Below are 24,634 nucleotides of genomic sequence, written 5' to 3' on the forward strand. Positions count from 1 at the left end.
TGACGTCATCAAACCAGTAATTCAGCTTTCAGGTTTGGGCAGAACACCAAATCACCCCCCATTTCTACATCTAACTCGCTCTGCAGCAGGCATACATTACAACTCGAGAGTTACATGGAGTCTTTTCATAAACGATCACAGCTGTTTGGAAGACTGCATAGCTACTGTCATTAATTTGAAAAAGTTCAACAATACATGCATTGTGTGCAATATAAATAGGTTTCATTCATAATTTTTTCTACACAATTTGTTTCACTCACTTTCTTTTTTGTATTAAGGTAATATATTTTCACTTTTTATTACAATTCCTCACAATTTGACCAACAAAAAACACATCTGAAGTAAAAACAATTGCACTTTCACATTGGCTATGTGTAATCTTATCTCCAACACGAACTAATCATAAATGTAGATTGTGCAAGAAGTCCAACCCTCCTACTTGTTCGTTAAGCTGGAGGAAAAACTTCCTTAAAGTGAAAGCAGGATCGACCACATTCAACTCCACAACTCTGCAGCAAGTGAGTGCCTTCCTGCAAACACACACATGTGCTGAACTGTATTCTGATTTGTGTACAGCCTGCATAGCTGCAGTGAGTGCTGACTTTTACTTCATTACCTTAAGGTTAGACTGGCAAATCTAGAATCTATTTTAAAGCTGATAATAATCCTAGCGGTTATGTCTTTTGTGTGCACTTTACTTTTTTGTATGTTTGCAATACCCCTTTAGAAGTCTTCTCCACAGGACACATTCTTTACACAGACATCTATGTGTCTGAGGGCTGTATATTGTAAGATGATCTACCCAGTTTTCTGAGATTTTAAGTTTGAACTCTTTCATACTTGTTTGAACATGAAAAAAAAAATCATATCAAGGTACAAAAACCCTCAGAAATAGTTCTGTGTGTTAAAATTATATATATATATATATATATATATATATATATATATATATATATATATATATATATATATATATATATATATATATATATATAGTATATGCCATTGCAGAGCTGTTGTGACGCAACACCCTTGCAGGAGAGCACTATACATAATAATGCTGCATACAACAATTTAAAGGTTTTCTTTGCTCTTGGGGTTCATGGACATGAAGCCATTAAAGTACAGAAAGGAGTTGCATGCAAAATCTTTTACATTTTGTTACAGTACTCACCTCTTCGTCTGAGTATTTTTACTGAGATGTTAGTCTGACTCATATTTGACTCTGCTGAACTAATGTTAATATTTAATCCAAACTTCAGTATTCCTAAACTTTTATCTGGAAATAATCTTAATTTAGACCTAATGTGTGCTTTTTGTTGAATAAGAAAATCTTCTTAGCTCTAATCAATAGCCCAAATATGTTTATACACATTTAAATAGTGAGAATAAACATCTAAATAGTTTGACACTTCATTAAGTAAATCTGTAGTAAATGATTAGTAGTCCTGAGAAATTGTACTTAAATGAAAGTACGCATAAAGGGTTAAAATATTACTCGGAACAAAGTGGAAGTATCATGTATTGTTTACGTGGAAATGAATGTTAAATTGTTTGGAACTTCTGATTTTCTGTTTAAAGCGACCGTGTCGGAAAAAACCTCATTTGCGTGTCGTGACTAAAGCGGTGCAGTTTGCTAATAGATTTATCAAAATTCATAACATTTTCCATTAGCTACAATTGCCTGTCCAATTTACATTTACATTTACACCTGCAGCATTTAGCAGACACCCTTGTCCAGAGCGTCGTACAAAAGTGCTTATTATATAAGTGCAATTATCTAGCTAATGACTGCAATGGCTAGCCGAGATTCCAGTAGCTAAGAAAACAGGTTTACTTGCATTTTAGTTGTTCTATAGTAAATTAACTTAGCTAATATATCCAGTTAAGGTTTTTCAGGCTAATCTCCTTAAGCTAGTTCTAATTAGACTCCTTGGCTTGAAGCAAAACACCTCAAATTGTACTAGTCTTCAATCATTTGTCTTCACAATTTTTTTTGCACTACATTGTGTCTGTTTATATTCACTCCCGGGTATAGTTTTTACAGTTCTCCTCGCACAGTACTGTATATTCAGAGTATACAGTAGGTTAGTTACTAGTTGGCGCTATCTCAGGTTTTGTGTCTTGTCTTGTGTTGTCTTGTGTTGTCTGTCTGCACTGTCTGTCTGTACTGTTTTCGTCTGCACTGTTTGCACTAGGTTGCACTCGATGCACTTTATGTAGCTTGTGTTGTGTTGTAGCTCTATGTTGTTCTTTAGTGTAGCACCAGGGCTCCGGAGTAACGTTGTCTCGTTTTTACTGTGTACTGTGCACCACTGTGTATAGTAGAAATGACAATAAAAGCCTCTTGACTCTTGACTTGACTTGACAATGATGTATTTCACAGAGGTAGAACCAGGACATCCTCTGGTTCCATATTGCAATCTGGATCATTTGTCTTTAATTGATCCAGATTGCTATTGAGCTAACAATTCTATATAGCATGAAAGATTCACGGAATATAATGCATAAGTACAATACTTAATTGAATTTGAGAGCATTCTGCTTGAGTAGAAGGTCATCCAGTCATTGGCTGATAACAGAAAGTCATTTTTTCAGACTTGTACCAGGGTACAAGAAAGTGTATTACATGCGCATATTCATGTATTTAATTCACTCAAACTCAAGGACAGTCTAAGTTCAACAATATTAAAGCATGTGCATGTTATTGGGCATAAAGAAATATGAATTTGTTCCAAACTGGTTAGCCACCAAGGAGTCTAGTATCCTGACTCATGTTGAGACAGAAATACTTAGAATGTTTGTCTTATTAAAATGTTTCTTTTACATAATACACTATTAACTTGCTTTGACGTATACTACTAATCCTGTGGACTAGCAAAAATTAATATCAAGCCTTATTATATAACTAGCGTTATGTAATGTAGCATTGTATTTTTTCACTCGTTTAAGCTTGCATAGTCCTGTCAGTTTTTAGTGATTTGCTGTGAATCATACCACAGTAATGCGGTTGGAACAGAGAGAAGCTGCAAGGTTTTAACAAACAGCTGATTCGACACAAATGAATTTGGAAATGTGATCTGGCAACATGGTCAGTTAATCATAACAGCCTGAAAGGAAAAACAACACATTGATGAATCAGTTTGAGCAAATTGTGTCATTTCTTTTGAATGTCTTGTGACAATTCGATTAATTTCATTTATTAATTTTGTAGAGCACTTTTAACCATGCACATTAATCTTTACAGTGATTATGAGGTTCTACATTTTTATAAAAGACTGAATAAGATTATTACTTATAAGTTTGTTTCTTATAATTGAAAATTTTTCCCTAATGATTGAGTCAGTGGTGAGTGTGGTAATGAAAAACTCCCTGAGAAACCTTGAGAGGAACCAGACTCAAAAGTTGTACTTTCTTGTTATGATATTGGTGTGTTGATAAATGCTGTTGTGTCAGATACATGTTAATAGCCTTAAATCGCTTCTACAGTTCTCCTTGTTGGATAATGAACTTGTTTTAAATGTAAATTGGGAAAGTATTTGAAACAGGAGGATTAATGTTTCTTCTTTGTCCTCAGGCCACGTTTGAAAGTTGAAATTGCTAAAGAGCAGCGATGGGTCTCTTTAATAATATCAAGGTAAGATCATGGTTTTCATGTTTTTTTTTTTTTATTGGAGCAAATTATCACAGATCACACAATCAAACCCTGGAATTTCAGTATTTCAGTCAGAGGTTCAGGTCCTGAACCAGTAACAGTGTAACGAACTGAAGTTTCCCTTTCTCGTATCTAATTTTCATGGTTTCATGCAAACATAATGTGATGAATTTATACAACAATTTTACTATAAATATTTTTGAATATTAATTATTAATTGGAAGTGAATGTATTATTGTTGCTTGGAAACATAACTTCAAATACACAGATGTCTTTTACTAACTATTCAGAGTGAAGTATAAACAGTTTGTAAAATCCATTGTTTTTTAGCTCTGCAGCTCTGTCAATGAGTCCTTGGGGTGTTTTTAGCTCTTTCCTGATATTCACTGCACATCCTCCTATTGTTCTGATTTCCATGCCGCAATCTGTCACACAACTTAACTCTTACTTTTAAGTCTTTTGTGTTCAACAAACGGTAAAACCGTTACAATGTGCATTCTTTAACATTGGCATCATTATTTGTTTTCTAAGACACTTATTCCAAGAACACGGTTTACATGAAATGATCTGAAACAGCAGTTCTATTTTTCGCCTCAGTTCTTTGTGCTGTGCCACGGATTGCTGCAACTTGCGCAACTCTTGGTGTCTGGCTATCTGAAGGGCTCCATATCTACAATAGAGAAACGATACGGCCTTTCCAGTCAGATGTCTGGACTTCTGGCCTCGTTTAATGAGGTACGTGAATACACGTGAAGGATCTCGTATTCAAATGGTGGACATGGTATGTGAGATTTTGGGATATTAGACAGTCAGAACTTTTCAGTTTCACCTATTCTCCCTGTGTGGGATTCCTCTGGGTTCTCAATGTGTTCTCCCACCATCCCTATGCTGAATTGAATAAGGGTGTGAACGTTTATCCATTGATTGGTCCTCTGCAATGGACCGTGTCCCAACCACCACCCAGGAATTTCAGGGTTAGGCTCTGGATTTTAACTTGACCTGGATCAAACTCTTACTGAAGATAAATACATAAATATAAAAGTGACGAATCTCGTCTAAACATGAATACCTTTATCTTGTTGTTGGCTTTATTTATTTATTTTTTTAAAAATAACTAAGGGCATGCCAGTGCAAGTTTGACGTGTACTGATCGCTAAGTTAGTGTCAGTATTATGAGTAATTATATGTAATTTTAGACTCTAAATTACTCCAATCTGTTTAGGAGTGTGTGATTGAGTGTACAGTATTTAGTTCTCTGCAATTTAACTGGCGCCCCAACTGGCGTGTTTGTGTTCCTAACTCAAGCCCAGTGTTTTACTCCAAATCTAGTACAACTCTCACTCAAAAAAGCGAAAAAATTAATAAAATAGAAATATATGTTAAAAGCAAACTTTTCATGAAGGATAAACCTGGATCATTTTGAAAAGTCTCTCTTGCAGTCCAGACTTTTTTACTTAAATTTGTTTACATGCACACTGTTAATTTCAATCAGAATACTTTATTAATCCCATAGGAATTTTTTTTGTGTGTGTTACTTTAACACATCCAACGACGACTGCTATATTGCAACATTTGGACTTTTGGACTTATTCAAGAAAAATTATCATTGCACTGCCACACTTTATATCCCATGCACATTTATTTATTATTTAACTTTTCCAGGGTTTTTTGTTTGTTTGTTTGTTTATTTATTTATTTTAAGTTTTTTATATTTTTTTAGCACCAGTACACCGACAAATTTCTTGTATATTTAACCTATGATACTTGGTATTAAAGATGATTCTGACATTTAAACCCTAAAAACTGTATTTCTCTTGAATCTACATGTGTTTATTTATCTGACTAACCAGATTCATTCAAGACTGTGCCACTGGCTTTTCCTAAGCACAAGCACCGGATGAACGTGGCTTGCCATAATTTGTCATCTGCAGAAAGCATTAATTTTTAAGATCACTTGTCTGGATTTGTGTCGTTTCAAGTGTGTAGTCAGGAAATATTTAGGGCTGCAGTTTCTCAGCTGTGCTTTGCGAATGGAAAATGTATTACATCTTCATTCACTTCCTTTTAAGGACCAGAAGGTCCCTGAGCAGTTTAATTTGAAAGAGAAAGTACGTTGCAGGGTTCAGCCAATCACATTGTTTTTATGTAACTATAAAGAACAGTTTTATAGTTTTTAATCTAAACGTACAATGAAGTAATTCATCCATTGTTACTCCTGCAGGTGGGAAACACAGTCCTTATTGTGTTTGTGAGTTATTTTGGAAGCCGAGTTCACAGACCCAGGTGTATTGGGATCGGAGCGTTAATTGCAAGCATGGCAGCGTTTCTAATCGCTTTGCCGCACTTTTTCAGTGGCAGATATCAGTATACAGATCACGTGGACAGTAAGTAGGCATGACTAGAACCGTAATTCAAGACAATGCATATCAGTTATATTAATATTCTGTCATCACAATCAGGAATTTCTTTCTTTGATCAGCAGATGCTACAGAGCAGGTCTCTGGACTTTGTGAAGCAGTGCACCAGACCATACCTTCGAACCAGACATGCTCCGAAAACAAAAGTCATGCCAACAATGCAGTGTTCCCTATTCTGCTCTTGGGGCAGTTGCTTTTGGGAATTGGCGCAGTTCCGATCCAACCTTTTGGTATCTCATACATAGATGACTATGCAGATAAGAAGAACTCGCCATTTTATCTTGGTATGTGCGATAAAGTATGCTCAAAATAGACTCTTTGGTCTGTTTTGGTACAGTTTTATCAGATCCTGCTCAAAATTGTTTTGTTTCCTACAGGAATATTGTTTGCATTGACTGTGTTGGGACCAGCCATGGGTTACTTGTTGTCCTCAGTCCTGCTCAGGGTCTATGTCGACTTCAACATAATGTTACCTGGTGAGAAAGAGATCTTCTCAGTTAATGGATTGCACACACACCCACGCACACCTACACGCTTATCAACTCCATCGGTTCGGAGCAAAGAATTTTGTACGGTGTACAAAGGGCACGCTGCCATGAGGGAACCTGTTAAATCCTCTGTTTGTTGAAGCTTTTGAGCATTAAACGAGAAGGTTGACCAAGTTCAGACCAAGTTTTTACACACACATACTCAAGGAAGGCAAACAGATTAAGGACTTGTTTTTGTGCTCCTGTGTAAACAAACAGATTCGCATACTTTACATAAGTCATGTTTTGCATTCTTCACTTATCTTACAACTTCCTGTTCATCAAATCAAAGCCCAAATCAAAAACTTTGACCTCGTGGGCAATTAAAATTAAAGCTCCTGAGTGCACAAGGGTGGAGAATACTTGAGAAACTGTCTTTGGTAGCGATAGAGTACAAATATCCAATTCCCATATTACTTGAGAAAAAGTGTGAATATGCAAAAATAATCCCATTTTCCTAGAGAGTTTTCCTTGCTAATTCCAGATTAGGCTATTGATTCCTTAATGTAACTAGTTATTTAAAGTCGAGCTAATGTTAACATACGGTGTTTAATGTACATTTGACTTCTGATTAAGAAAGGATTAAACTCTGTAGCCTGACCCATGAATAGGACCAACAAAATATAGAGATAATAATGTCAGAGTTTCAAAGAAAACCACTTAGTTCCCTTAATATGCATAGTCTTTTCATAGTCACAGTAATGACGTTACATTTTTCATAGGAAAACATGACTAATTTAAAATTTAGGTTTTTTTCCCTCTTGTCAAGTTCTGACTCGAAGACGTTTTAGGTTGGATTCTTTGGATACCTTCTTAACCTTAACATCGTACATCTAGACTTTTGTGTAAATAGAATTTTAGCGGTTTTCCATCATTTTTGTATTTATTCGATAGTTGGGGGAAAAACATAACCAAGAAAATATAAGCAGCAATGTCAGAATAATAAAAAGGTCTAGCCGAGGATCCTGGAAGCTTCTCAGCAGCTGCCTGTATGTTCAGTGTTATTTGTCCATTGTTACTGGTTGAATGTGTTAAATTTTGTCTTTTTTTTTTAAGGGACATTGTCTTGGGAGAAAGGATCCACGTTGGGTTGGAGCTTGGTGGATGGGTTTCCTCCTAGCTGGTACCTTGCTCTTCCTTACCTCCCTGCCATATCTCTTTTTTCCCAGAAGCATGATAAGAGAGGTATGTCAGCAATACCACCCACATGCTTCATTCCATTTCATCCAGCTCTCTCTTTTTTTTCTTCCTCTCTCGTAAACTGTGTGTAGTACAGCCATTTTGTGAAGATGACACTTGTTATGAGAAGATATGATATGAAATATAAGAAGGTGGCTTGTTTTGAAGAAGCTTTCATTTTAACGACCCATAAATCTTTAGCACGTCTGAGGAATTGCTGTTGGATCTTGTTAGCTTATTGTCTTTGCTGTCTTGGCAAACTTCCAAACATGGGGTAAAGAGAGTTCAGATGTTTATATAATCCTCACCAGTCGAAATCCAGTCAGTGGAGAAGTGAAAGTGAGGAAGGAAATCTGAGAAATAGATAGCTGTACAAACAGTAGGTTTGCCAATTAGTTCTTAACAAAATGCCTGATTGAATATCATGCTAAATTCCCATGGAGAGAACAGGAAATCAAAAATCTAACTGCAAACTAGGGTAAAATAGTAAAATGTGAATTAAAGCAGAATGCAATGATTTGCAAGTCTCTCAAACCAATATTATATTCACAATAGAACACTGAAAACATCAAATGTTTAAACAGTTTTATGGAAAATATATTTTGAACATTTTGAATTTGATGGCTGCAACACGTCTCAAAATGTTGGAACGGGCCAACAAAAGTCTGGAAAAAGTCATTCTTAAAACTAAACAGTTGGGCAAATATTTTTGCAACTAATGAGGTTCATTGACAACAGCTCAGTAAGATGATTGGATATAAGTAGTATCTTGATAAATATCTATAAGTCTATCTATACGTATTTTGAAGAGGCAGAGTCTCTCGGAAGTGAAGAAGGGCAGAGCTTCAACAATCTGTAAAGGGAGGTTACTGTAAATTTGATTCATGAATTCTGACCAACTTAATCCAATTACCCCTGACATATTCAACAAATTTAATCCCAAGGCCTTGTTTTATAATCCTACTGTGGCTTTCTGGTAATCCTTGCTATTAAACATTCCCAGTCAGATTTCTGTTGACTAAAACGGAATCTCAACTCTTCCACATGAGGAAACAAATCCACACAAAAACATGTCTACATATTTAAAATGTACTATAAAAGGATGTGATATAAAAAAGTTATATATAAAAAGTTAGTTATATCTGTTCAATATAATAAAGGTCTAACTCTGACGTCTCTGGAAGGTGCAAGTACAAAAATATCAAAGCAACTGTGGGTCATAATTCATAACAACCACTTATATGACTGTAATATCCCTTTAAATTAATACACAATCCTGGATTTCTCTCTTCTTTTACCTGTAATGTTTCTTACCCATAATTATAATGAACCTCTGGGTTTACAGACTGCTACTGTTTTTGTAGAGAATTTCTTACACTATGTTTATTGTTCATGTTCCTCATTTTTACACACAAAATGGTAACATATCCTGCTTTTAAGTACACTGGAATTTTAAAAGTGGCATTTCTGTAGTATGTACGCAATGTCCGGAATTGTGTACACAAATGTGACACTACTGGCTGTTTGATTCAGTGGAACGGAAAAGTCGCCAATGCCGATTTTGTATTTTTTTCGCCAGTTTCCTTTCAGTTGTTAAACATAACTGGCAGGTGTTTTTCATTCCTCTAAACCAAAATGGACACTCTGGAGCACTGATTGGGTTGTAGATGTTCCAGGTTGATGGTGTTGGTTTAATTTTGGCTCACTGTTCTAGATGTTGCACAATTGTATGGAAGCGCTTTTTTCTTCAAGTCCTTTAATCATGATGGCATGTAGTGCTCATAAATGTGAACTGCCCTATTAAATATTTTGCCAAAAAGGCAGTGTGTAAGTGCAAAAGGAGTGAGTTGGATGTACAGAACCATTTCTGTTGTAGGATATTTTCCAAAGATTAGAAGAAAAGGAGAAATGTTTCAATGAGAACGGTTACCCCTTTTACAGTGCTTTATTATCAGTTACAGGTCTTTTGTTTGGGTTTTGAAGTTGGGTTCGAAACATCACTATGCTACCTCAAATACACTTACAAATGCACACATACTGTATGCTTGATATTGTTTAAGGCTGTGGCATTAATGCCATCTTGCACCTGCAAAACCAACAAGTCACTGCTGGAACCAGGACCTTATAAACACAATTCATTATAAAAAGGGAAAAAATAGGACATAAGATAAGAGATAAATGAAGAAGAGTATTGAAGTCAGTAAGGGTATATAAATCATTTGCTTTTCTTTTCAGGAAACCGCTGATCCCACTGCAGAATCGGGAACAGAAAAGCTAAAAGAGAAGGAGGAAAATGTAGCGGACACGACACATGGACTTTCACTTATCCTGTTCCTTAAAAGTGAGTCTGAATATAAGGTTAAGAAAGTTGTATGGGTTTTTAGGTGGCTAAAAAGTTGTTGCCTTATTATTAGGTTAAAGGGTGAGCATACAGTCTGGCACACTAAAAATATCGCCACACACACACACACACAAAGATAAAGATAAGAATGTTTACTTAAAATAGCTTTTTATTCCAGTCAAGAACAAGTACAAGTATTATGGCATATTTTTTGTTCATTGGACAAATCTTTATTTCATAAAAAAATAAAAATTATAATTCTTATTTCAATACTTTAGTTAGCTAAGGTTTTTCCACCGTGTTTATGTAAAAATATATCATTTCATTTAATAGTTGATAAAACCTCATTAATAAATTCTAACAAATAAATAAATAAAAAGGTTCAGCTCTGGCAAATCTGCAAGCTGCTCATTGGAAGGTGCAAATACAAAAATATAAAAAGTAACATTGGGCAATATTTCATTACAACTGCTTATATAAATAAAAAATCCTTGAAAAGCTTTCTGATTTCTTCCAACTTCCAACAACTAATTCCCAATCATGGAAATCATGGACATTCTCTCTACTTTTACCTGTAATGTGTTGCAATGGATCAAAGACTATTACTGCGTTTTTCTAGAGAATTTCTTAAGCTATGTTTATTGTTAATTTTTGTCATATTGTACACACAAAATGATAACATATCCTGCTTTTAACCACCCTGGAATTTCACTAATGGATTTTTGTAGGATGTAGGCAATGGCTGGTATCGTGTGTACATATGTGACGCATAGTGCAAATTGACTCTAAGACTACTGAGTGTTCGATTCAGTGAAATGAAAAATCCAGTTAGTAAGTTAGGAAACAAACTTACAATTATAAGGAAAAAATTGTACTTTGTCCTTTGTATCACTATATCTGTGTAAAGCTGTTCTGAGGCAATGTCCACTGTTAAAAGCGCTATACAAATAAAACTGAATTTAATTTCATTGAAAAATCGGCAATGCCAATTTTATTTTTTTATTTTTTTATATCATTTCACAGAATTCCCCGTCATCATGCTGAGAACCCTGAGGAACCCCATTTACCTTTTGGTAGTGCTCGGTCAGGTGAATCTAGCAGCTATGGTCGCTGGACTGGCCACGTTCATGCCAAAATACATCGAGAGACAGTTCGGTCAGACAGCCTCCTTCTCTAACGTGATGATCGGTGAGATCTATATAAATTAAAATGGAAATAAAGTTTTCTTTGGTATTAGTTGAAAGACAGGTCACGACATGCTTCCGTTTGTGTTTTTAGTAGGTAATCGCTATGTGGTCATGTTGTGTAATGTAACTTGCATGTTTCAGAGAGTTCACAGAAACCGTTCTTAGTGTATAGAGGGCTGACTGGTTTCCAATAAAAACAAATAAGCTTGTGAGTGGATTGCAAAATGTATCCAAATAGTTTAACAATATAACACTATTATTTAAGGCGACCTTTTTCTATTTATTTATTTATTTATTTATTTTTACAAAGCAGTTGTTTGTTGGAAAACAAAGGCAAATGTCTAGCACAATGGTGTGGTAGCTCAGAAGGTCATGAGTTCACATCCCAGTGCCACCAAGATGCCACTGCTGTACCTATAGCAAGGCCATGATTCCTCAACAGCTCATTTGGATGAATGAGAGAATTATAAGAGCATTTGCCAAATGCCATACATGTAAATGTACTATCAACTTGCCAAAATTGTCCTTCACTATTTGGAGATTTCTTTCTGACCTTGTAAACCAGTTCATCCCAGAGCAGTTCAATAGGATTTAGGTGCGGTGACTGGGCAGACCATGATAACACTTGGCTTATTGTCTTATTGTGCGGTGAAATCGGTTCCAGGTTCAGGATTCCATTTACTTTCTGGAATAAATCTCCAACGTTTCCTGCTCCAAAGCAACCCCAAACCATTATTATATAAACAAAAGGAAAATGCATATGTCGTAAAAAGTCTTAACAATATAAACAATAACCTTTAATCATTTTATAGCAAAGGCTTTGTGGTTGAAGGGAAAACTCAAACCAAATTGTGCTGTTTAGTGAACGTTTCTATGTCCTGTGTATTTCCTCAGGTGGATTAAACATCCCATCAGCCATAATGGGCATCATAATGGGAGGCGTGATCCTCCGCAGGCTCAGTCTGTCCGTCAAGGCCTCTGCGTTCCTGTGCAGCGTCGCTTTACTGTTGTCGATCACCTTCGCCATGCCGCTTCTCTTCCTCGGTTGTTCGACGCAGAACGTTGCCGTTATAAACCCTACCGACAGCGAAAGGCAATATTTCATGTCTACTTCCTTTTAATGACTTTGTTATAAATTGAATTATACCATGAGGAATGCAATACTAGACAAGTAAAATAATTTTTTTTTATAGCTCTTGTAGTCACTTTTATATGCTATAAAGACAGACTTACAGAAGGGTTGCACAATGAGCCAGACGTGTTGGAACTTCTTTAAAATAATGTACGGTTAAGCTTTTTAATGCTATTAAACACACTCTCTAAACCTACTATTCCTTACTGCTTATGTGCAGCTTTGCCAGGCACCAGAATTGCAGTTTGGCATGTTCCTGCTCTGATGAGGCGTACAATCCTGTGTGTGGTTCCGATGGCGTGGAGTTTCTTTCTCCCTGTCACGCTGGCTGCAAAATCGATGCCTCCTCGCAGGTAAATCAGATATTTTATGGCAGCTTTTACTTACAGTAGATTTAATGAAGTGTACAGACTTTTGAATCATTAGAGGCTCCACATAAGCTGCACAGTGATTCCAATATGAAACTTGCCAAGTGTAGGAGTCAGGAGGATAAGCATTTTTAAGGGTATTAGGCACCTACTCACTGAGGGTTCTCAGTGAATAGAAGTTTCATTATTTCATTTGTGGAAGGCTTAATGCAGAAGATTTTCTCTCCTTTTGTACAGAGAGGTTTTTTAACTGCTGCCAAAAAAAGAGAAATATTTCCTCCTCTGTGAATTTATACGAGTTTGAAACTTTATACGATTCAAACAAAATCAAATAATGGGTCCTTCCCCCTAAGAAAATATTTCCAAACCATGGCTAGTACTAGAAGTAAGTATACATTACTTTTTGTAATAATTGAAACAATGATATTTTGTTTTATTTAAGAATTTGTGATTTGTTCATATGAACCTTTCTCCAGTGTTTGTTTAGAAGAAGCCCTGAGTTCAACAAACTCCTGAACTGTAGTGCATATAATGCATCAACCCCCCCAGTTTCTTGCTAAAACTCCAGCAACAGTTTAGAAATTTAGGCTTCACTTATTTTGTACAACATACATAAGCAAAAGAGCAGATGTTCTCAGAATGCAGAACTGTTCCAATTCCAAGCAGAACATCCTGAGCAGATTGGACTTGAGATGGTTCTCTGCTATAAAATCTGTACTATTAAACTGAATAATTATTTAAAGCACACTGCAGCCTCGAAAGTATAGAGCGTGTTTTTACCTCAGTGTTGGTCGTGTCGCTTATGTTTAATGTATGTAACAGTATGAAAAACGATGATGTTTGGCTTGGAGCCGAATTTCAGTTCTTGGCTGACTGGAACACGATGTTCTCATCTGCTTTTTTAACTCATACATATGTCACGCTTTGAAATGCATTTTTAAATGTTTGGAACCAGTGTGAGTTTATTTAAATCCCTTTGTTATTAGTTATAATGGAACAGTGGCGTGATGCACAGTGAGCGTTCGATGAAGAACCTTTTATAAGAGTGCTGATAGGGTGAGTGCTGCACAAAGGGAATTTTGACAACATGATCAGTGGTGGACAGAAACAAAGTAAATGTAATACGTTATTAAAGAACTAAAGTAGTTTTATCGGGTGTCTGAACTTTACTGAATATTTCCATTTGGAAAGACTTTAATTTTACTACATTTCTACATCAAATATCGTATATATATATATATATATATATATATATATATATATATATATATATATATATATATATATATATATCGTAATATCTATAATATCCTGGATTAGGAGGCTTTCCTGTGAGTTTCTTGTATTCTTTTTTGTTTATCTAATTCAAAAACTAACCAAAAGCTGTCCATCTTCTTCACCCGATGCTCACCAGATGTTTTTTGTCTTCTGCACCATTATGTTTTGATACCCACATGAAAGTGTAATAATTAGATAACTGCGTGATAAATAATCACGGCACTGTTTATTACACAGAGTTGGCAAACACTTTTTTTTCCCACCATGGATGATCTTGTCATATAACCTGCAGGGCGAGTGTGATTTGTTTTCAGGATGATTTAACAGGAACACGTTTATGATTCCTCATGCTCCGACCTGTTCAATGTAACACGCAAACAATTATTTCTGAATCATTGCTCAGAAATGTAACACACTTTTCCTTTTTCTTTAGAACTACACAAACTGCGCGTGTGTGGGTCCTGTGGGTTCACCAGGTTCTGCCGTGAAAGGACCCTGCGGGAACAATTGCTCTCACCTCCTCATCCCTTTCATGGTCTTCTCATCGCTCACGTGCTTCCTGGCATCACTTTGTCAGACGCCATCGTTTATGATGATCCTCAGGTACTTGTCCTTCGCTGTGTTTTATTCCTATAGTTTATTATAAAGCAAAATCACACTGCCAAGTTCATGAGAAAATCGGCGTGATCCTTACGATGGTATGAAGGAATAGTTATTGGATCAGATGCCCTCAAATAATTGGGACACGCTGAACGTTCATTAACGTGACTGTAAATGACGCACCCGAAGCTGATAACCGTCTACAAAATGATAGAGGACTTTGAATTGCATTGTTTAATAGAGGCTGAGGGACAATTAAGCTTGTAAAGAATGATTACTAGGTACCTGTATGATGACTTGTACTCCTCATGGAAACACCTTGATGCCAGTTCTCCCTCAGGTGATGCTGATTTACGTCATGAGTCTATTCAGGCTTCGCCTTAGTCTTTGTCAAATCTTTGACAACAGTGTTGCATTTTTAGGTTGTTCCTTATATGGACAAAAGTTTTGTGACCTCTGACTTTTCCAACCGTATGTAGTTCTTCCCCAAACAGATACCACAAAGTTAGAGGCACACAATCAGATGCCTTCGGACATCACTTTTCCCTTCATTTGAACTAGTATGCTTTAACAAATATGTTGAAGCATAAAGATATAGTTTAAATGGGTTAGAGTGGAAGATCTCCAACTATAGAGCTCTGACCTCAACCTTGTTGAACACCTTTGGGATAAATGTGACTGCAATCTCCACAAGCACACTCCAAAATCTAGTGGAACATCACAGAAAAGTGGAGGTTATTATAAGAGTGAATTGAGACTAAATGTGAAATGGGATGTTCAAGAAGCACATACCAATCTTATGGTCAGCCTTCTACAAACTTTTTCCAAATACTGTATAATAAACAACTGTAAATTAAAAAAAATATATATAAAACAGTGGACCAAAAATATATCAGATGTATTTGGCTTTAAACTGCAATATTTGTTTCTGTTAACTGGATAACAGGATTTCAGTTTTAAGTATAAATGGAATGTTACCCATGTGGTCTTTTTGTACATTTAAAAGATTTGTCCCTATGTGAACTAAGAGACCAAAGAAAAAAAAACAATTTGGCTCCACTTGAGCTAGAACATCATCAATCTGTCCATGTGAGCTCAGCATGCTCCCACAGGCCTGGAACAAAGATCAGCCAAGAAAGCAAACGAATGCTACCCATCAGCATGTGGTTTTATATAAACCTCGACAAACATAAGTAAAGATTTTTTTTTATTTTTTGCATTTAATAGACAGGACGAGAGAACAAAGAAGACGAGGGGGGATTAAATACAACTAATCCTTTTTATGGAAGTTGTAATTATGTGATTTACATGTAAATTTTATGCTTCATTATGATTCATTATTTTTATTTACATGCAGGACATTTTATTTCATGATTTATCTATTGGACAAATCTGTGTTTTTTTTAATCTATCTATCTATCTATCTATCTATCTATCTATCTATCTATCTATCTATCTATCTATCTATCTATCTATCTATCTATAATTATTTATTTTGTCCAGGGTAGTTTTCACTTTGACCCCTTGTGTAATATTTTACATTTGATTTTCACGTGTCTTTTATGTGATTAATGTTCGTGGTATTTTAACATGGCAATTTTAGTTTGTTTGATTCAAATTTACAGTAACGTAGAAAGTCTTATTTTATAATATAGGATTAGGTGAATATACAGCGTGATTAGATGTTCTTGTTGGCATATACTGGAGTATGTAAGAACATAAAGTGCTAAACGAGGGACCTCTGGATGTTTTTCCCTGTTTACTTTAGCAGAGAGATGTTTATTACACATGAGATTGCAGGGGAACTTCCTGGAATTTGAACTTCCATAGACATTTATGGCTTTTGGGAGACACAACTTTTTCAGAGTGAATTACAACCAAACAATTCAGGGTTAAGGGCCTTGCTCAAGGGCCCAGCAGTGGCAGCTTGGTCTTAGTGCTGGGATTTGAACTTCTGATCTAGAGTCCAATGCCTTAACCACTGAGCTACCACCTCCCCTGGCCTCTCATCAATCCACACATTGCTTGAATTTCTGGCCTCGTTTTTCACAAAGGCCACTGACATGAGGAGGAACCGGTTATGCTTGTTGTGTACTAATGTTACAAGCAATAAATCAGCAATAAATAATCTTCTATTACTCTAAAATCCCCATTTGCTGTGACAATTACCTCCACTTTTCTGAGAAGATGTTCCATTAGATTTTGGATTGTGCTTGTGGAGATTTGTGTTCATTCAACTACAAGTGTAAGTGTTGGTAAAGTCAGGTACTGAGGTAGGTGAGTTTTTCCCAAAGGTGATCAGAAGGGTTGAGTTCAGAGCTTAATGGCAGACCATTTAAGATCTTCCACTCCAGCCGATGTAAACCATATGGTCATGGATCTGGCTTTGTGCACAGGGGCATTGTGATGCTGTATATATGTATGTACATGATCTGCACCATATGGAAAAATGTTACTGGACACTTGCCATCATTCCATTCCACATTTAGTCCCCCTTTGCTCTTATAATAACTTCTACACTTCTGGAAAAACATTCCACTAGATATTAGAGTGCTTGTGCTTCCTAATAATCCCAAAGGTGTTCAATACTGTTGTAGAGATCAATAGCAGGAGATCTTCCACTCCAACCCATGGATAGTATATCTTCGTGTCACTGGCTTGGCACACAGGAACATTGTCTTGCGGGGACAGATTTGGGTTCTTTAGTTTAAGTCAAAAGACAATGTAATTCTACCACATTCTATAAAATTTTTATTAAAAAGTAACAGTTTGAGCACATGTGGATGTAAAAGTCAGATGTTCCAATACTTTTGTCCAAATAGTGCATGTGACACTTGATCTTGCTTTGTTCTAAAAACAAGTGATTTTCTAATACATTTTTGTGATTTCACTTTCACATAGGACTGTGACGCCTGAAGACAAATCCTTCGCTCTGGGAATCCAGTACATGCTCTTCAGAGTGCTCGGTTGGTGCCAACATCTTCTGTTATGGGAACATTTTAAAGCAGCCGGGTTTTCGCATAGAAAAGCAAATTAACAGTCATAGTGGGAAAAACAGAACATTTGGTTCAATGACTTTATTGCCAGAGATGCATATCTTGTTTTGTTCTGATAAAATGTGATGAAAGCTTCAGTCGTTAAAAGAACTGGTTTGGCCTGGTGTCTTTCAACATGAGCAGAACAGCACGAGGAATCAAAAGCTAATGAATGTAAATTATGTGCTGTACATACAATGACTTCAGAAAAACTAATTTATATTTAGCACCAGGTGCAGTATAGTGATTTCTTTACACTGGGTTCAAAATGTTTCATTATAATTCTGAGTGCCTTCAAGAGATCACAGATTTACCTTAGCAAGAATCTTAGCTAATAAATGAGTCATGTGATATTTCTCATTACTAATAACAGATACAACAGCAATAAGCCTGTTTCTGGACCTTTCTAGAAAAGAAAGTGTAAAGAAGATAGATAGATCGAAAGAAAGAAAGAAAGAAAGAAAGAAAGAAAGAAAGAAAGAAAGAAAGAAAGAAAGAAAGAGAATGATGTATACAAGATAAAGAAGAAAGAAAGAAAAAATAAAGGAAGTACAGAAGATAAAGAAAAAAGAAATAAATAGAAAAGAGAGAAAGAAAAAAGCAAACAAAAGAAGGGAAGGAAGTACAGTCAATAAAGGAAAAGAAAGAAGGAATGGAAAGGAAATAAAGTATAGAAGATAAAGAAAAGAAGGAATAAAAAGGAGGAATGAAAGAGAAAGAAAGGGAAAAATGTAAAGAAAATTAAACAAGAAAGCAATGGAATAGAAAGAACGAAAGAGAAAGAAAGAAAGAAAGAAAGAAAGAAAGAAAGAAAGAAAGAAAGAAAGAAAGAAAGAAAGAAAGAAAGAAAGAAAGAAAGAAAGAGTACAGAAGATAAAGGAAAAGAAAGAGGAAAATAATACAAAATTTAAAAAGGAAAAAGAAGGAATGGAAAAGAGAAAGAAAAGAAGGAAGGAATGGAAGTACAATAGATAAAGAAATAAGGAAAATAAAGGAAGGAAGTACAGAAGATAAAGAAAAGAAAGATTAAAAAGAAAGTAAAAGAAAAGAAGAAAGGAAGGGAAAGAAGTACAGAAGATAAACAAGGAATGAGAAAGAAAGAAGAAAGAAAGAAGTACAGAAGATAAAAAAAGGAAAAAGAAGGAATGGGAACAAAAGGTAGAAAGGAATTTGAGGAAAGGGAAAGAAAAAAGGGAATGTAAAAGAATGCAAAAGAAAATAAAGATGATGTTTGTTTTTGCTCAGCGTTCCTTCCGGCTCCTGTCCTGTATGGAAGTGCCATTGATTCAACCTGCATCCAGTGGGGGAAAAAGTGCAATAAAAACACTTCCTGCCAATATTATAACTTGGATTATTTCAGACAGAGGTAAGTCCAGTTTCTTCTCCACGATCATCACCTGTCACACAGTGGACAAGCAGCGGCTTTCAAAAATGTGCTTTTTCTAAAATTACAAAAAAATTAAAAAAATGAAATTAAAACATTTCAGATTTCTTGGACTTCAGACGTTTTTCGTGTTTGGAGGTCTGGTCTTTTTCGTCCTCTCCTTCCTGGTCCTGAGGCGAACTGATGCAGCTCAGCGGAAGATACCTGAACAAATTAAGCGCTGCGGCACAAGCGAGAAGCAGGACATGAAACCGAAATTACTGAAATGTCCAAAATGATGGACTGGGAAACCTGGGAGAGGAACTCTCTGAAGTACTGAGGGATTTTTCAATTCTTTATTACTTGTTTTTTGGTGGCATTATGATCAATCCAGAATATGAAAAAAAGAATTCAGTGACAGACTGTTGTATATAGGCATCATCTGTGAGATATAGAAACACATCTAATATTCTTTTTTTTCCAGCGAACATAAAAACACAACTCGTCACCACTCCACTGCTGTGCCAGTTAGGCATCTGCATGTGTGAACACGCTGAACACGCTGAACATGCTTACACACTGTGAAACCAATGTATCTTCTTTTTTTTTTTTCTTTATCTGAGCCTTTAGTGAAAGTGTCTGTTCTATCGAAAGCAGGTTCAGCTGTTTTCTACTACTATAAAGAAGTCGAAGGTGTCTTATGAGCTTTGCAGATTCAGCCGAGTATGGAAAAGCGAAGTGGTAGTGAGGTTCAACTCCACCAAGTTTCCACGGCGGGGCTCTTAAGCAAACAACCCCATCCCCCCTCCCCCCAGCCCCCAAACTGTGAGCGATAATTTAAATATAAGATTTCCTCGATAAGGCCAAAAATGTGAAGGCGAAATGGGACTGTTACTGAAGCGTTACTAAACAAAAAGACAGCGTAGATTCTAAACGTAAGCCCGGGTGCACATTGTGCAATTTTTAATAGTCCTTTTCATTGTCGCTTGTCAGACTGTACGAACATGACATGACATGAACAGCTCACAATTTAAAACCTCATTTGTCACAACGTCAGACTGTACGACAATCAAAATCTGACTGGCACAAGAAAAAAAACACATCCGGAGTGATCAGACACGCTCAGACCCACGTTCTCACGCTAATAGTAGCTAGTAGCAAACCAAACCAAAACAAAAAATTTTGTTCATGGCATGAATTGATGATTAAAAACATCATCTGAACGCTCTTCTTCCCTCCATAACTCTTTCTTTACTTACTTTACTGTCCACCTGCGTCATTTCGACGTTTTCCCTGAGGTTGGTTGAACTTTGAATTGATTGTATCATCAGGTTCGGTGCTTCTGTTGGTTCTTTTTTGAAGTCACACTGAATCTTTTGACACTGAGGAAAATAATGACCGCAACGGCCATTAATCGGCTGTCTATGAGAACAAGAACACAAAGAACACAGATTTTAGCTGAGGATTATGTGGATCTTTGAGGATTTTCAAAATTTCTTTGTAATAAAAAAAAAAAAAGTAACCTACTTCTTAACTCCATATATTGACCTACATTAATATATATATATAGTGTATGTATATGATTATACTTAGCTAGTTTAAATGTGTACTCTGAAATTATATTCTATTTTGTTTGGCTCCTATATCATGTTATTGCATTTGGATATTTAGGAAGTTATATACATTCTGTGACAAATGTACAGACTTTTGGATCTGGGGAAAAAAAAACTGTTACAGTCCAATTACAGATAATACGAGAACATTTTCTGGTTCTCTTTCATGCAGTTCAATGAAATCATACTGAAGCTAGAATAAGCAATAACCAGTACTTCCTCCATCGTTTGAGCTTTCTACTGAAGTTCTTCGTCCGGATTTGTCAAATCGTTCTCCTTGTAGCAGCGAATTCCTGGGTTCTGGGACGATGCTACTGAGAGACGATGAGGTCTTTTTTTTCTGGATTTCATTCATCTTAAAATCTTCGTTTTTCTGCTTACCACGTGTGTAAAGAGTAGTTCAGCAACTTGTGAAAAGGCCATCATGGCATGTTCAACACACTTATTCCCTCCTCATTCTGATGTTTGATGTGATCTGAAGCTGAGCTGTAAATGCATGATTGTAAACAGTACATTAAACATGAGTGGCCGATCAGACGGTGGTAGAAGTTGAATGAGCAGGAGTTAACGTGGCTCATGCGTATATATGGACACCAACACTAATTCAATATCTGCAGTCGATGTGAAATCACACTGCAAAGCTGTAAATGAGTAAAGAATGTGAATTGTTTGTTTTTCAAGATTTTCACTGACATTCAGCAATGTTCCAATCAAATGTGACTTATATAATACAAATGTAATATCTATACTGACTAGAAGTTTCTGTTGGCCTTCGGGCGAGTGTTTTGTACTTCTGTGTGATTGTATGTCATTAAAAAATGCATTTTTTTTTCTCACGTTTATTCGATGTCTAATTTTTAAAATAATCCTCCTAACTGTTGCATTAGAAACTATTTAATGACCATCTGTTACTGCTACAAAAAACAGCTGCTCTTAGGGAGGAAAGGGATTTTTTTTTTTGGTGGATGAAGAGGTGGTTTGGGGTGACGTTCTTTCTTAATAAACAGTGAGCAAAATTCCTGTAAATCAGTGAGTAGGACTGGAAGAGCTCCAACCAGACCAGTGAACACGAGCGGTACCACTGGATTACAGAGGCTGTAATCCAGTGGTAATGCTCGTGTTCACTGGTCTGATAGTGAACAAACCCTTTCCCGGGCTGAGGCAAGCTAGCTAGCTAGCTTCAGGATTGGCCGACCTCCACGATGTCAAATCCACTTCTCCGTAGGCATAAAAAAATCTAACTCAGATGTATTAATGTGTGCAGAGCTACAGACGTGTTTTGCCAATCAAACTTGTCTATAACAGTTTCCCTCTGACCAACTAATCAGAGGACGGAAAAATGCTGACGCTATTCTGGGCCAGCTAGCTGCCCTGTGAGGTGAATATGAAATCTGATTGGTTAAAGAAACAGACTCATTAATAATATTCTATATGGCCAAAGAGCCAGCAGAACAGACTTTGAAGACCCTGGGCAGATTAGATTGACATAGCAGCACATAGAGGCTGAAATCTGATTGGACAAAAAAATCTAACATCCACATACATGTACTGGAAGCAGTGCAGCCAAGAGAAACACTACAAAATGAAAAGAATAAATTAATGCAATTTTATGGAAAAGAAATGTGAATTTAGGTTATAAATGTAGGTCAGTGCTTCTAATAGTGTTTAGGCCAGCAGAGAAGTCTTTACTGGCCCTGAGCGCCCACCACTAAAGCACAAATTTTCACAAGCACACGCCAGAATCTAGTGGAACATCTTCCTAAAAGTGTGGAGCTTATTATAAGAGCAAATGGGGACTCAATATGGAATGGGACATAAAAAAAAAACCCCACATACCAATCTTGTGCTCAGGTGTCCACAAACCTTTTACCAAACATTGTGGTGTCACAATGTTTGTGGTGGTTATGGATGAATGCAATTTCTCCTTCAACATTTTATTTCCTCAGAATTGAAGAAGCTACAGATCTTCATTCTGCCAGATAGGAAGCAATCAAGATACACTCTTTTCATGGAAGTGGATTCAGCTGTGGCTCCTATTTATTCATTTCTTTTTTATCAGAACATTTTCCAGCGAACCTGAGAAAAAATAAACCAGATGGAATGTTATCTGTGTCAAATGAAAAGTTGGTTGAAGAGCTTATAGGAAGAACAGTGTTGTGCAAGAACAGACTAAACAATACCTTTTTATTAAGAGTCATTCACTGTCCAAGATAACGAGACACATATTAGTACTTTGGGTAGACAGATGACTAAAACATCTGTTAGATAATAAAAGATATTTTCTGATATATGGGTCTTAGCCCTGGTGTTAAATGACTCAATGGATCTGGCCTAGGGTTTCTTCACATTTATTTCCCTGTGAAACAGGAAGTCATGGTTGGAATATTTTGTCCGTTTCTAGTCAAGTGAATTGAAGAGAAAAGTAAAATATAACTGGGAATATGCTTCATATCATTTACTCATATGAATTCATTTTCTGTTTGATAAAACTGTTAGCAGTTGTTTAATATCCATGAGAGCAGGGTATTTATGTAAATTGGAAAATATATATATCAAAAGGTTAAACAATTACAGTTTTGCAGCATTTGTAGCTTTGTAGCATTTTTCGAATTATCCTTAATATTTGCAAACCAGTAAATGAGGTTCTGAAACAAAATAGAAATTTAAACTTGACCAATTATGGCCACCGGTTTAACCATTTTGCATTCAATGACTTGATGAACGGATGCCGAGATGTTTTGGGGGTTAAAACTATTCAGGTGAATATATACAGCGTGGAAAATAAGTATTTGACACATCAGCATTTTTATCAATAAGGGGGCTATTGACACTAAATTTCCACCAGATGTAGCCATCAAGCCAAATATTGAATTCATACAAAGAAATCAGAACATTTAAGTATACAAGTTGAGTCATAATAAATAAATTGAAATGACACAGGGAATAAGTATTGAACACACTTTATTTAATACTTTGTAGAAAAGCCTTTGTTGGTGATTACAGCTTCTAGACGCCTCTTGTATGGAGAGGCAAGTCATCTGCATTGCTCAGGAGGGATTCTGGTCCATTCTTCCACACAAATGGTCTTTAAATCTTGAAGGTTCTTTGGGCCTCTTTTATGAACTTTGATCTTCAGTTCTCTCCATAGATTTTCTATGGGATTTAGGTCAGGTGATTGACTAGGCCATTCAAGCAACTTGATTTTCTTTCTTTGAAACCACTTCATCGTTTCTTTGGCCTTGTGTTTGGGATCATTGTCTTGCTGAAATGTCCACCCTCTTTTCATTTACAGCTTTCTGGTAGATGGCAGCAGATTTTTATCCAGAATGTCCCGGTACATTTCTCCATTCATCCTGCCTTCAATAATATCTACCAGTACCCCTTGCTGAAAAGCAGCCCCAAACCATGATGCTTCCACCCCCAAACTTAACTGTTGGTATGGTGTTCTTGGGGTGGTGGGCAGTGCCATTTCTGCTCCAAACATGGTGTGTAGAATGACTGCCAAAAAGTTCAATTTTGCTTTCATCTGACCATACTATAGGTCTTCCTGAAGTTCTGCCCAAGTGGTTCTTGGCTCTTGGGAACTCTCCTAAATTATTCTTTGGACTCCTCGGACAGGGATCTTACATGGAGCACCTGATCGTGACCGGTTTATGGTGAACTGATGCTCTTTCCATTTACGGATAATGGCCCCCACAGTGCTCACAGGAACATTCAGCATTCTGGAAATGCACCTATAACCATTCCCATCAAAATGCTTTTCAACGATAAGATTACGAAGATCTTGAGAGAGTTCTTTGCTTTTACCCATCATGAAGTCTTTCCTGTGTGCCTCCTGGGTAATGAGAAGCCTTTATAGGCCATCAATTAGGACTAAAGCAGCTGATATCAATTAGTACTGATAGGGGGCAGGGTTTCTCTCTCAATACTGACAGATTT

General features: G+C 36.4%; 1 protein-coding gene across 1 annotated transcript; it reads left to right on the plus strand.

Moving 5' to 3' along the window:
- Positions 1 to 409: 409 nt before the first annotated feature.
- On the plus strand, positions 410 to 21,531 carry slco2b1 (solute carrier organic anion transporter family, member 2B1). The gene is made up of 15 exons (XM_046867850.1): positions 410 to 518; positions 3,578 to 3,637; positions 4,253 to 4,390; positions 5,877 to 6,039; positions 6,138 to 6,356; positions 6,450 to 6,568; positions 7,677 to 7,784; positions 10,014 to 10,119; positions 11,143 to 11,307; positions 12,201 to 12,399; positions 12,659 to 12,791; positions 14,518 to 14,687; positions 17,586 to 17,650; positions 18,965 to 19,085; positions 19,207 to 21,531. Exons 2-15 carry the CDS (start codon positions 3,614 to 3,616, stop codon positions 19,379 to 19,381), a joined length of 1,905 nt encoding a protein of 634 aa, XP_046723806.1. The 5' UTR covers positions 410 to 518; positions 3,578 to 3,613; the 3' UTR covers positions 19,382 to 21,531.
- Positions 21,532 to 24,634: the final 3,103 nt, after the last annotated feature.

This window comes from Silurus meridionalis, chromosome 15 (assembly GCF_014805685.1).
Source record: "Silurus meridionalis isolate SWU-2019-XX chromosome 15, ASM1480568v1, whole genome shotgun sequence".
In the NCBI taxonomy this organism is placed as follows: Eukaryota; Metazoa; Chordata; class Actinopteri; order Siluriformes; family Siluridae; genus Silurus; species Silurus meridionalis.